Below are 14,216 nucleotides of genomic sequence, written 5' to 3'. Positions count from 1 at the left end.
TTGATGGCTATATAGTATCAGGATAGACATTTTAACAATGTTTATTAGTCTTCTGATTCTTGAGCATGGAATGTTTTTCCATCTTTTTGTGTCTTCCTCAATTTCTTTCATAAGTGTTCTATAGTTTCTAGAGTATAGATTCTTTACCTCTTTGGCTAGGCTTATTCCTAGGTATCTTATGGTTTTTGTTGCTTTTGTGAATAGAATTGATTCCTTAACTCCAAAACCAGGCAAAGACCCCAACAAAAAGGAGAATTACAGACCGGTATCCCTGATGAACATGGATGCCAAAATACTCAACAAGATCCTAGCTAATAGGATCCAGCAGCACATTAAAAGGATTATTCACCATGACCAAGTGGAATTTTTTCCTGGGATGCAAGGGTGGTTCAACATTCACAAATCAATTAACGTGATAGAGCACATTAACAAAAGAAAAGACAAGAACGATATGATCCTCTCAATTGATCCAGAAAAAGTACTGACAAAATACAATATCCATTCCTGATTAAAACTCTTCAGAGCACAGAGATAGAGGGAACATTCCTCAATAACATAAAAACCATCTATGAAAAGCCCACAGGGAATATCATTGCTAATGGGGAAAAGTAATGGGGAAAAGCTGAGAGCTTTTCCCTTAAGGTCAGGTACATGACCAGGATGCCCACTCTCACTACTATTGTTCAACACAGTGCTAGAAGTCATAGCCTCAGCAATCAGACAATAAAAAGAAATAAAATTCATCCAAATTGGCAAAGTAGTTGTCATACTCTCTCTTTGCAGATGACATGATACTTTATGTGGGAATCCCAAAAGACTCCACCCCCAAATTACTAGAACTCATACAACAATTCAACAAAGCAGCAGGATACTAAATCAATGCACAGAAATCAGTTGCTTTTCTATACAATAACAGTATAACTGCATATACCTTTTGTAACAACAGAGTGAAGGATAGGACCAAAATTGAGGCCCTGCTTCTGTGTCATGAGGATAGCATGGAAGGAGTGCAGGGAGAGTAGTTATTCAGAGAGCAGGTATGACAAACAGTGGCCCTGGGCTGAATTGGAGATGACAGAAACTAAAGCTTTTAAAGAGACATTTTAAAGTACCTAGAGAGGAGGATGAGAGAGAGAGCCCAGATGACCTCTGGATTTCTGCCTCAGTTTAGAGGTGTCAGTCCCTCTCCTTGAGGTAAGAAATACAATAGAGGAGGACTGTTTTTACCTCACAGTCTGCCAAACTTGATTATCTGCTACTCAGACAAAAATAGTTTTAGTCTCTGCCGATTTGCACATGGTTCCCTTCACTTGGCTCTCTTTCCCTGTTATCTGTCCTGGTAGAAATCTGTCGGTTCTTAAAGACTCTTCTTCAAAGCCCTACTTAATTCTTGTGAATGTTTGCCATCTCTTTAGCACTTTCTTTGTACTTAAAAGTCTAAGCAGTTACCTTCCTGTTCTTTGTATTGCAGCTAGTTGTGTATCTCTCATCACTGTACTGGAATGTACTCATCTTTACTTTCTAAATGTCCAGGGTATTGTTTTGAACATAGCATGTGCTCAGTAAGTGTTTATTGGCCCAAGATGATCTAAAAGAAGATTGTAGTTGGTTTAAGGTGAGTGTTAAGTGTCAATTCTTAATGGAGTCTCAGTACTTCAGTCTTCCACAGTACTTTTGTTAACACAATGAAGGTTGTTTTTGGTAGGAAATAAATAACAGTTGAAATTATCAATAACTTGAAGAAGGGACCCTTCCCTTCCCAAGAGTAGATGGATATCTTTTACTTTAAAAGATCACTGGTTTTACTGTAGACAACTGTCTATAGACAGTTTTATTTTTCTACCCTTTACTTTCCTTCAGAACTCTGAAGTTTTTAGCTAATTAATACGACTTAAATGTCTTCTATTTTATTTCACATGTTAAAATTATCTCAAGGAAGCAAAAGTAGCCCTGAAGGTTCCTGTGAGCTATTGGAGGAAAGTTAAAATTCAGTGTTTTAGCTAATAAACAAAAGAGGAGATGGTGTTAACATGGCCTTTTTATACTATAATGATAATAGAATTAGAAAAATAGATTGAGAAAGAGCATGGTTATAGAATATATATGTATTAACCCAAGTTGGCATTTGGAAAAGACTTTCTATAAAGCTAGCATTTGAAGTGCTAAAGGCATTGTTGTATTAATGCAACAAATCAAAGTAAATTAAGCCTCATGCCATATTCTGCAGTGCTCCTATTGTACACTAGTGTTGCTCTATATAATGACAGTTGATAGCTAGGTTCACTAAACATCTCAATTTAATTATCAGTATCTTTGGAACATCTAGAGAAGCACATCTGAATTAGGAAAGATTAGAAAGATCTTTTTTTTGTACTTTAAATTTCAGTATATAAATATTATACAACATTAAAAATATACCTGGTTTTATGGGATTTAAATGTGCAGAATTAATAAAGCAGGGGATTTCTTCTTTTCATATTATTTGAAGTATCTAATGTAGGACCATTTCAGTAGGGAGCTCATTTCTGTATGTATGTATGAAGGTGTGTCTGTAGCCTACCTCAGATTTACAGACCAAAGAAAGTGAGTGAACCCAGGGTCTTTAAGAGACCGTAGGAATCAAAAACTTTCCAGATGGCAGAGACCCGCTATGGTCTGAGAAAGAGAAAAAGGGGAGGGTTGTGCATGAGTGACAAAAAGAAAGGTTATGAAGACATAGACTATGACTTAAATTAGAATCATCTTTGCTGTTAATTCCAACTGAAGTTTTTTGTTGCTTATAAAAATGTAACTGATTTTGTATAAATGAAAAAGAGAATGAGGAAACAGAAATTATTTTACAGGATATCCTGAAAGCTAATTTTTACTGATTGCTGATATTTCTTCAAGAGATGGGAGACTTTTTCAGATAACAAATGCACTCCCAACCTTTGATGAAAGTCATTTGTTATCCTGGGTCACAGTCACTGAGGGGAATTGGTTAGATCCTATAGGTAAGTTGATGTTAAAAAAAAAAAAAAAAGGTTTAGTTTTCTTTCCCCGCCCCCGAGGATTACCAAACCATCTTTACTTTCTGAAATAAAGTGAATCATTGAAAGTGTCACTTGAGTTTAATCAATATTAAATAACCGTATTGGGTATTTCAGAAGACATAGGTATAAATGATTTATAAATGGGAATAACTTGCTGGTTGCAATTGCATTTATTTTGATGGAAGCACAATGTTCTTATACAATGTTCTTTTCACATTTCTTGTTTGGCATTTATTGTAAGGAACAAAGCATTTCTGGAATGCTCATTTTAATTTCAAAGCTCAGGCTAGTCTATGGAAAACATTTGGCGCATGGAGGATCTGAACAATAATAGAGGAATGTTCAGTGGGAAGCGTCATGAATTGTGGCACCTAAAATACATTCTGAGGGAACATTTAGACAATGAAACTTATTTTTCATTTTAAACAAAGATTTTAAACTAGGTGCTATAATTTGTCTTAATCTGAACCAATATCTTTTAACTCTTAATATATAAATTAGACTGACAAGAGTGAGAAATTTGCCTTTTGGAGTATGTGAAAATCCATAGGCATGTTATCATCTTTATTTAATACATAATAAAGACACTTGGCCCTATTTTACTGCTTGCAAAACATACAGAATGTGTTCTGTTAACAGACTTCATTACATTTAGCACAGGGGACCCCAAGAGCAACATGAGGGTAGTCCCAAGAGAACACCTCTGATAAGGATCCCATACAGATTTTCTGTATCCACGTGGGGAATGGACTAGATAATGTGCATTAAATGTCAACCAATATCTGTGTTATGTTGTGGATTTTTTTTGAAGACTTTATTTATTTATTTGACAGAGACATAGAGAGAGGGTACACAAGCACAGGAATGGTGAGGGAGAAGTAGGCAGGGAGCATGATGCGGGGCTCGATCCCAGGACCCTGAGATCATGATCTGAGCTGAAAGCAGATGCTTAACAACTGAGCCACCCAGGCTCCTCATGTTGTGGATTTTATAAGACATTTTACATATTTAACCTTCACACAGTCATAGGATAATATGATTGTTTTCATTTTCTAAGAGAGGAAACAAAGACTTGCTACAAGGTACTGCACTATGGGTTGTGAACATGAGAATAAAGCAAATTAGCATAAAGCAAGGGGTCTATTGGATGGATAAAGAGAAGGGCAGGCAAAAATTATTTTCATCTACTTATTTCCCCCATAACTTATAAGTTCTTTCTTAGTTGCTAGTTAAAAAACTGGGTCCAGATATACAAATAAACAAATATGTTGTGCTCTATAAGCAATAAACAAGCCAAACCTCTAGGAGCTACAGAACAGGAAGGGTTATGTATAGCACATTGTCAAAGATGTGGTGCATGGTTGTTAAAAGCCTTGGCTATTTGATGATAAGTAGGAGTCTAGCTTTCTATAGGAGTTTCAGGTCTGCCATTTTAAATACTGGATACAACTTTTTTTTTTTCTTCCTCTATAGTGGGTATCTTCCAGCTTTGCTTATAAAAATATTAACCAAATTTATTATTGGGATTCAAGGTTTAATTAATAAATGGATATTTTTTACAGTGTAATAAATGGATAATTTTTACAGTGTAATTTTTACAGTGTAATTTACAGTGTAATTAATTACAATGTAATTTATGAGATTTAGTTTCCAAATACAGATGCTTAATTTTTTTTAAAGTTTTCTTTATTTGTTTATTTATTTGAGAGAGAGAGAGAGTGAGTGGGGGAAGGAACAGAGGGAGAGGGACAAGCGGACTCCATGATGAGCATGTAGCCCAATGCAGGGCTCAACCTTACAACCCTGAGATTTTGACCTGAGCTGAAATCAAGAGTGGACACTCAACTGACTGAGCCAACCAGGTGCCCCAGATGCTTCATTTCTATCTCTAAATAATGGCCTTATTACTAGTTTATCCTTTTTTTTAAAAATAAAAAAAAATTTTATGTATTTATTAGGGAGAGCACAAACAGGGGGAGTGGCAGGCAGAGGGAGAGGCAGACTCCCCACTGAGCAGTGAGCCTGCTGTGGGCTAGATCCCAGGACCCTGGGATTAACCGTCTGAGCCACCCAGGTGCCCCTAGTTTATTCCTATTTTAAACATATTTACAAAAGGAATAATGCTCATTATTAACATACTCAGATAATTCAAAATATAAAGATTAAAAAACCCCTCTTTTCAACTATCCCATTCATGAAGCCATTTATATAATACATATTTTATTGGACACCTACTTTGTGCATTATTCTGGGTGCTGGAGGAAAAAAAAACATTTTCTGCTTTCATGGAGTTTACATTTTAGTATTGGGAGCATGAAATAAACATATAAACAAAAAAAATCAGGTTCTGTAAGTTTTGTGGAAATATAAAGTAGGGTGAGGGGAAAGATTGAGAGAGGGTAGGGATGGGATAATCAAGAAAGTCCTCCTAATAGGAGACTTTGAACAAGACCTGTTTTAGAGTCCTAATGAGTTAGGGGAGAGTGTAGGAGACAGGTAGGAGAGGTTACAGAGGGCCAATATGTAGGTCATGATTTGGGTTTTGTTCCTCTGAGGTAACCAGTGTTTTATGTTTGAGTGGTTCTGTACCCCCTCCACATTAATAATCTCTATACTTAGACTAATACTAATACTTACTAACCGAATTATGATGATTTTTGCCACCCTCTTAATATAGATTGCTAGCTACAAAGTCATATAAATAATTATTATATGTAAATATTTATACATACATGTAATACACACACATGCACACACTGCATTGTTTCAGTAGTAAAACTTGATAAGTTTCAATCTCTGTGGCTCTTCTTTCCTCCTGTCCTTTCTTTCTCCCTTCTTACCTCCTTCCTTCTTTCCTTTTTATCTTTAGTTGGAAATTCCATAGTGGCTGATAATATTGCTCTTAATGTATTGACTTGACTTATGAGGTTGTATCAGTAGTACTGGGAATAAATCATGTTTCTATGAAATACTTCCTTTTGTTCTAGGCTGTGATGTCCCAGGACTATGTTCTCACAATTTGTCTAATGAGTGGCTTGTATTTTTCCAATTTTAGGTTACTACACTTGTAAATTGTCCCCAGAATCCTTCCAACAGGAAAAAAGGACGTTCAAAACGAGCCAGAGTCCTCCTAGCTTCTGTGGAGGAAGCAACTTGGAATTTATTAGACAAGGGGGAGAAGATTGCTCAGGAAGCCACAGTTTTGAAGAAGGAGCTTACTACTGCACTTGAGGAAGTTCGCAAAGAAAGTGAGTACTCTAATTCTGGTCAGGAGCAAACTGTATATCCTTAGGGTGTTAGTTATGGAATTAGATTTGTGAGTGTTTTGTTTTTGTTGTGAGTTTATTAGCTCTACAAAGACCTCTGAGGACCTAGCTGTGGGAGGCAGAGTGGCTCATTAGTCAGCTCTAAGGCTCAGAGTACTATTCCTGGTTCTTTCCTTCAGTTGTTTAGTCCCTGCAGGCTCTTTCTTCCCCTCACATGCCATAGTTTATTCATAATAAGCAAAGAGAAGTGTATCCTGTTTTGTCATAGATATAATGAGAAATGACTAATGAAGCTGAAGGTGTATTTTCCCATACATAAATAAATTATAAAGTTCCTTGTTAATAGTTGGAGATAATAAATTACAGACCTGACCACTCAGGAATACATTTTTTATTTTTCTATTTTCTAGTTTAGAATTACTAAACTTAAAAATAAAAGCTTTGCGTAAACTATGCATAACTCATGTTGTTGCTAAGTTAATATTATAAAATGAAAGTGTACATTTTACCTTTTAATATTTACTTATGATACTACAACAGTTTTCTAACATGTAAATATCATTTGCAGTCTGTTTTGTAAAAGAACTGTCCTATTTATGCATCATCTTGCTGCAAGGAACTATTTTGAGAGGATAAGAAAACTTAAATATTCCTGTTTGGCTGTGTGAAAGAGACTTGGGGTGTTGAAATATTTCTCTTCCCAACATAACTTTAAGAAAACCAGGAAATGTTTGCTAATTAAATAATTAAGATGAATATAGTAGCTACAATAAACTTAACATCAAATATAAGGGAGCTATTTTTTATTTGCTATATATTGTTATATATGATTTATATTTTATAGAGACTCTTCAGAAAATATAAAGAAAACAGAATGCCTAAGATAATTTCTCATGGATTCATCATTCCTCCCTCCCCGCTGCCACCTTAGACCCACTCTTTGTTCTGTCCTCTCCGTTCTGGTACCATCATTTACATTAGTAACCAAGTCAGTTTCGACTCTTCTTTCTCATTTCCCCCTCTCTTCCAGTTAGTCTCTAAGTTTAACAAGTTCTGTCTCCTTTTGTCTTTCAGATCTTTCCCTCTTCTCCATTACTAATGTTGACTCCTGAATTTAGGATTACTGCATTGGCCTTAACTTATACCAAAGCCAAATATATCCTTTAAAGATGAAAATATACTCATTTTGCTTCCGTGCTTAAAATCCTTTCTGTAGCTTTTGAAGGATTAGAGGGACTGTGTTTCTGGATCAGGTTCAGATGTTTAAACTTAGCTCCCTCAGCGTTTCAGAATTGGGCTTCTGCCATTCTCTCCCTTCTCATTCCCTGATCCTGTCCCCCTCAAACTTTCCTCCAAACAAGAACTTAAGGTATCTTGAATGGTCCATGTTGCACTTCTGTTACCAGCTGTTCCCTTCACCTGGATTCCCCCTCTCATTCAGCCAATTATTCATTGTAGCAAAGCTCAGCCAAGGTCTTTTCTGGGAAGTGTGTACTGACCTCATAATGCTGATTTAGATGTTCCTCTTCTCTGTCCCCACAGACTCTGAGCATCTCTCTTTCATAGGCTTTACTACCTCATACACCAAACATTAATTTACATGTTCAGTAAGTCTACACTCTTAATTCCTTGAAGGTGGCAAAAACCAGGTCTTATTTGATGAGCAAGGCCTGACACATAACAACCACCTAACAAGTGTTTGTTAAATTAAAAAAAAAATGGAGCATAATTTTTTTCACTTTCTGTTATATAATTTTATAATGATTTTATCTTTGCATTTGTGACATTATCTCATGGTTTCTTTGCTGAGTCTTTTGGTAAGGAATATGAATGCTATCTTAGTACTGTTTTTATCACATAATGTGATTTGACAACATAGTTTTTATAAAACACCTAATAATAAGTATATATGACATTGGTCATTCTTAGGGAACACTAATAGCATAAGTTGTCATGAAATGGTATATCTTAAAAAAAAGTAAAATAATAAAATTATTTTAAAGAGAAGGTCTCAAAGAGAAGTACATTTGAATTCTAGGATTATGTTATATATCCTTCGCTATGTTCTATTATAATGTGTGAAATCATATGATGTGATATATATGGCATATGCTGTATACACAACAAATCTATTTGGTTAAAAATCACCAAGTGCTTTATACTAGGATTCTTTCTGATAAACTGCCAAATTGAACTCCCGCCACTTGAGTGTGGGAGGAAAGCAGTGAAATGGCAAATGGTTCTGGAATTTGGGGAATGGCCAATGCTTATCCTATGGATAGCAGAGATAGTAACAGTAGAGCACTGTTCCGAAAAACTTGGAAGGAATTTTAGCTCAGTGGGGAGTTGAAGTATCAGGAGATTGAATTCTGATTCAAGCAACCCTTTGATACTAGAAACATATTTTAGTTTCCAGCCTTTTTTTTTTTAAGGGCTTTGTCCAGTGGCACAATACAAAGGACTAATGAAGAGCAAATAATAAGTTTAAAGTATTTGGGAAAGTTAAAAAATATTGGAGGTAGAGGATATTTTTCTTTGTATATTTATTGACTTCTTTTCTTTTCTTTTTAAGATATTTATTTATTTGACAGAGAGAGAGTGCACAAGTAGGTAGAACGGCAGGTAGAGGGAGAGGGAGAAACAGGCTCTCCACTGAGCAGGGAGCTTGATGTGGGGTTCGATCTCATGACCTTGGGATCATGACTAGAGCTGAAGGCAGCCACTTAACTGACTTAGCCATCCAGGCGCCCCTACTGACTTATTTTCAAGAAGAATTTGAGAGTAATTTAGAAAATTTATTCTTCTACTAAAGGCTGTAATTTATGTAGCATTACAACAGGGTTCTCTTTTAATCTGTTTTACTGACTTTAGTGCTTTAATTTGAGACCTGAAGTGATAAATAATGTGGACATTTGATTACCTAAAGAATTTGCCTATGGAAGATAGGACATGGATAGTATTAGGGGAGGATGGTGAAAGGAATGGTTATATGTGGGTAGAACTGTAGAGATCCATCAAAGTTGGCCCACATAGTGATTATTTTTCATTCATGATTTTACAGCTTACCCCTATACTTACATCTAAACAATGGCAAAATATTAAACCCAGGATTTAGTTTTAGAGTATTCACATAACAATTAGCTAGGAATTAGCTAAGAATTGTTTACAATGTTTGTACTACATGTTTTGCCTTTGGTATATATGCTACCTTCCTCTAGCCTCTATTGTACCCCTACAATGTATAGACATTGCTTCTAAGTCACACGATTGGTTATATTTAAGGTTTTATTTAATTATTTACCAAGGATAGGAAATTCAGGAAAGTGCATCCATTATTGTGAACAACTCAATACAGCACGTCAAGAAATAGAAACTTACCAGAATCCTAGGAGCACCCCTTGTGCCTCCAACCAGTTATTTCTTCACCTCAGTGGTAACAATTATTCTAGGTTATTACATAAGTTAGTTTTTTGCCTCTTTTGAACTTTGCATAACTAGGATCTATATAGTATGTTGTATCTCCTGATTCTGGCTTCTTTTACTCAATGTTGTATTTGTGAGTTCTCAACATGTAGTAGTTCATTCATTTCATTGATAAATAGATCATAATTTATTTATTCATGTTAGATTGATGGACAGTTGAGTTTTTACAGTTTCTGGCCGTAATGAAGAGTGCTGCTCTGTACATATTTTTGCATTACTTTTGGTGCCTAAATGTAGATTTTCCTGCTGGTTTATATTTATGATGAAATCGCTAGGTCATAAAGTATATATTCAACTTAATAGATTTTACCAGACAGTTTTCACAGTAGATTTTCTAACTGACACTCATCAGTAATGTTTAAGAATTCCAGTTCCTTTACATTCTTACTACCTTGGTGTTTGCAAGAGTCAGTATTTTTGATGCAAGCGTATATAGTGGCTTTCTACTGTAGTTTTAGTTTTTATTTTTCTGATGACTTGTATATTCTAGATATGAGTCTTTTGTTAGTTGTGGATATTAAAAATATCTTCTTTCTTTCATTATATTAAACATTTTTAATATTTAGAAGTAATTTTGATAAATTGGAGTTATTTTATTCCTTTATGGATAGAGATTTTTCTGTTCTGCTAAAAAAACTTGGCTTACTCTAAGTCAAGAAGATATTCTTGTATGTAATCATCTATGGGCTTTATTGTTTTGCCATTACAATCTACCTGGAAATTTTTATGAATGGTCTGAGTTAGGGGTTATGATTTTTTTTTTCATATGGGAATTCAGTTGATCTAGTATTATGTGGATGCATATGGAAGTTTAATTGTTTTAGTGTAGTTATTGAAAGAAATTAGTCTTTCTCAATTGAATTTCTTTGCACCTTTTTTTGACAATCAGTTGACCATTATGTGTGTGTGTCTACTTAGGAACTCTCTTGTGTTTTATTGATTTGTATGTCTACTTATACCAATATCACGTTGTCATGATTATTGTACCTCAGAGTAAAATAAAATAAAAATTATCTTGATTTTGTAATTTTAGATCCCTTGCACTTCCATAGAAATTTTGGAATCAGCTTCTTAATTTAAAAAAAAAAAAAAGGGGGGCGCCTGGGTGGCTCAGTGGGTTAAGCCGCTGCCTTCGGCTCAGGTCATGATCTCAGGGTCCTGGGATTGAGTCCCACATCGGGCTCTCTGCTCGGCAGGGAGCCTGCTTCCCTCTCTCTCTCTGCCTGCCTCTCTGTCTGCTTGTGATCTCTCTCTGTCAAATAAATAAAAATTAAAAAAAAAAAAAAAAGAAAAGAAAATCCTGGGTGTCTCAGTTGGTTGGCCAGCTGCCTTAGGCTCATGATCTCAGGGTTCTAGGATCAAGGTCCACATCGGGCAGGCTCCCTGCTAGGTGGGGAATCTAGTTTTCCTTCTCCCTCTGCCTGCTGCTCCCCCTGCTTATACTCTCTCTCTCTGTGTCAAATAAATAAGTAAACTATTTAAAAACAAAACAAAAACCAAAGACAAGCAAACAAAAATTCTGCTGGGATTTTGATTGGGATTAAATTGGGTCTATAAAAAAAATAAATTGGGTCTATAGATCAATTTGTGCTGAACTGACATTTTAATAGTAATGAGTCTTCTGATTCAAAAACAAGTAATTGATTTTTGTGGTGTTGTAAAATGGTACTTTAAAGATTTTAATTTTATGTCTATCTTTTATTTTTTATTTTAAAAATATTTATTTATTATTAAAGCTTTTATTTATTTATTTGCCAGAAAGAGAGTGTGCATAAGCAGAGGGGGTTGGCAGGCTCCCTGCTGAGCAAGGAGCCCAGTATAGGACTTGATCCCAGGACCCTGAGATCATAACCTGATTCAAAAGCAGATGCTTAACCAACTGAGCCACCCAGGCATCCTGCAAAGATTTATTTATTTTATATATATAGAGAGAGGGAGAGGGAGCACAAGTAAAGGGAGGGTCAGAGGGAGAGAGAGAGAATCTCAAGCAGACTCTGTGCTGAGCACGGAGCCTGATAAGGGGCTCAATTTTATGACTGTGAGATCACTACCTGAGCAAAACCTAGAGTTGGGTGCTTAACCAACTGTGCCACTCAGGCACCCCTTTATATCTATCTTTAAATTTATGACCTCTTTGCCCTGCCTTTTCCTGTTTTTAATTCTGTCCAGTGAACTTTTCATACTAGTCACTGTACATTTTTAGTTCTTGAATTTTCATTTGGTTTTTAAAAAGTTTCAGTTTCTATGGAAATAGAAATAGTTTTCATTTCTCTAATTTCTTTCCAAATTCTAGTTCCCTGCTGAAATTTTCATCTTGCCATTATTTCTCTTGAATATCTCAATTATAGTTAATTTCTGTATAGATATATGGCATTCTTATAGGGTTGTTTCTAATTGTCTGTTATTTCTTTCATTTTTTTCTTTTTCTTTTTCTTTTTCAGTACCTGATTTTGTTTCCTGATATCTTGGATAATTTTTTATTGGATGTTGAACACTTTGTATGACAAATTATAGAATTAATTTTTAAAGGTTGGTCTATTTTTGGTGAGCTGTTATTCTTGGGAATAGCACCTCAAAGTCTGAGTTGAAAGTATGAAATATTTTGGATTTCCTCCTAAGCAGACTCAACCTCCAGTTTTATCTTTCTTATTTCCTGAAGGAGGGAAAATTTATTTTCCCAATTTCTCTTTCTCTCAGCTGCCATATTCTTTTTACTTCTCTCTTACTCAATGTTTCTACCATTTGCTTTCTCATAATGTATGTACAGTCAACTCCAGGTAGCTTTAGGATCTAAATATCAAATGCAATTATTAAAAAAATCATTAAAATAGGATGAATTTTTTAAGGCTTTGGATGTATAACAGGGTTTATTAAATATGAAACAAAAACTATAAAGAAAAGACTAATGTATTTTATTTTATCAAAATTAAGAACTTTCTTACATCAAAAAATTCTTTAAAGAAAATGAAAAGACACAGCTGGAGAAAATAGTGACATAAACACAATAAAAGATAATCATAAGAACATAAATCAATAAGAAAAACAAAAGAAAAATGGGCATAAAAAGAATTTTACAGAGCAATAAACACCAATGAAAATGTAGAGATATTCAGCTTCACTGGTGGTCAGAGATATGCAAATGAGGTACCATTTTATGCAATTCAAGTTGGCTGAAATTAAAAAGACCTGACATGTTAGAAAGACTTTGAAGTAACAGGATTTTTTATACTTTGCTTGGTTGAGTGTAAATTGGTACAACTACTTTGAAAAATACTTTTGATATGTCACTTTTGTTAAATGCCAAAGTTCCATATATATATGGGTATGTATGTTTCTGGACACAAATCAATTATATTTCTGGTGGTGTTGGTGCATAGGAATGCAACTGACTTTTTTGGATTGGTACTTGTTCAGGTATTATCTCTGAAATGAAACATTTGGTTGGTTATTTTTTTTTAAATTTTTTATTTTTTCAGCATAACAGTATTCATTATTTTTGCACCACACCCAGTGCTCCATGCAATCCGTGCCCTCTCCAATACCCACCACCTGGATCCCCCAACCTCCCATCCCCCGCCCCTTCAAAACCCTCAGATTGTTTTTCAGAGTCCATAGTCTCTCATGTTCACCTCCCCTTCCAATTTCCCTCAACTCCCTTCTCCTCTCCATCTCTCCTTGTCCTCCGTGCTATTTGTTATGCTCCACAAATAAGTGAAACCATATGATAATTGACTCTCTCTGCTTGACTTATTTCACTCAGCATAATCTCTTCCAGTCTTGCCCATGTTGCTACAAAAGTTGGGTATTCATCCTTTCTGATGGAGGCATAATACTCCATAGTGTATATGGACCACATCTTCCTTATCCATTCGTCCGTTGAAGGGCATCTTGGTTCTTTCCACAGTTTGGCGACCATGGCCATTTCTGCTATAAACATTGGGGTACAGATGGCCCTTCTTTTCACTACATCTGTATCTTTGGGGTAAATACCCAGTAGTGCAATGGCAGGGTCATAGGGAAGCTCTATTTTTAATTTCTGGAGGAATCTCCACACTGTTCTCCAAAGTGGCTGCACCAACTTGCATTCCCACCAACAGTGTAAGAGGGTTCCCCTCTCTCCACATCCTCTCCAACACATGTTGTTTCCTGTCTTGCTAATTTTGGCCATTCTAACTGGTGTAAGGTGGTATCTCAATGTGGTTTTAATTTGAATCTCCCTGATGGTTAGCGATGATGAACATTTTTTCATGTGTCTGATAGCCATTTGTATGTCTTCATTGGAGAAGTGTCTGTTAATATCTTCTGCCCATTTTTTGATATGATTGTCTGTTTTGTGTGTGTTGAGTTTTAGGAGTTCTTTATAGATCCTGGATATCAACCTTTTGTCTGTACTGTCATTTGCAAATATCTTCTCCCATTCTGTGGGTTGCCTCTT

At 35.4% G+C, this 14,216-nt stretch overlaps 1 protein-coding gene across 6 annotated transcripts in view; it reads left to right on the top strand.

Annotated features, from left to right (window-relative positions):
* CTNNA3 (catenin alpha 3) overlaps positions 1–14,216 on the top strand; it is a 1,776,580-nt gene that overhangs the window by 85,893 nt on the left and 1,676,471 nt on the right. For all 6 annotated transcript variants that reach the window (XM_047701796.1, XM_047701794.1, XM_047701795.1 and 3 more), the window contains exon 3: positions 6,088–6,280. In XM_047701796.1, the coding sequence (XP_047557752.1) occupies positions 6,088–6,280 (193 nt within the window). The remainder of the gene's footprint in view (positions 1–6,087; positions 6,281–14,216) is intronic.

The sequence above is a fragment of the Lutra lutra genome, chromosome 14 (assembly GCF_902655055.1).
Source record: "Lutra lutra chromosome 14, mLutLut1.2, whole genome shotgun sequence".
Taxonomy (NCBI): Eukaryota; Metazoa; Chordata; class Mammalia; order Carnivora; family Mustelidae; genus Lutra; species Lutra lutra.
This window is presented reverse-complemented; position numbering and strand designations above follow the sequence as displayed.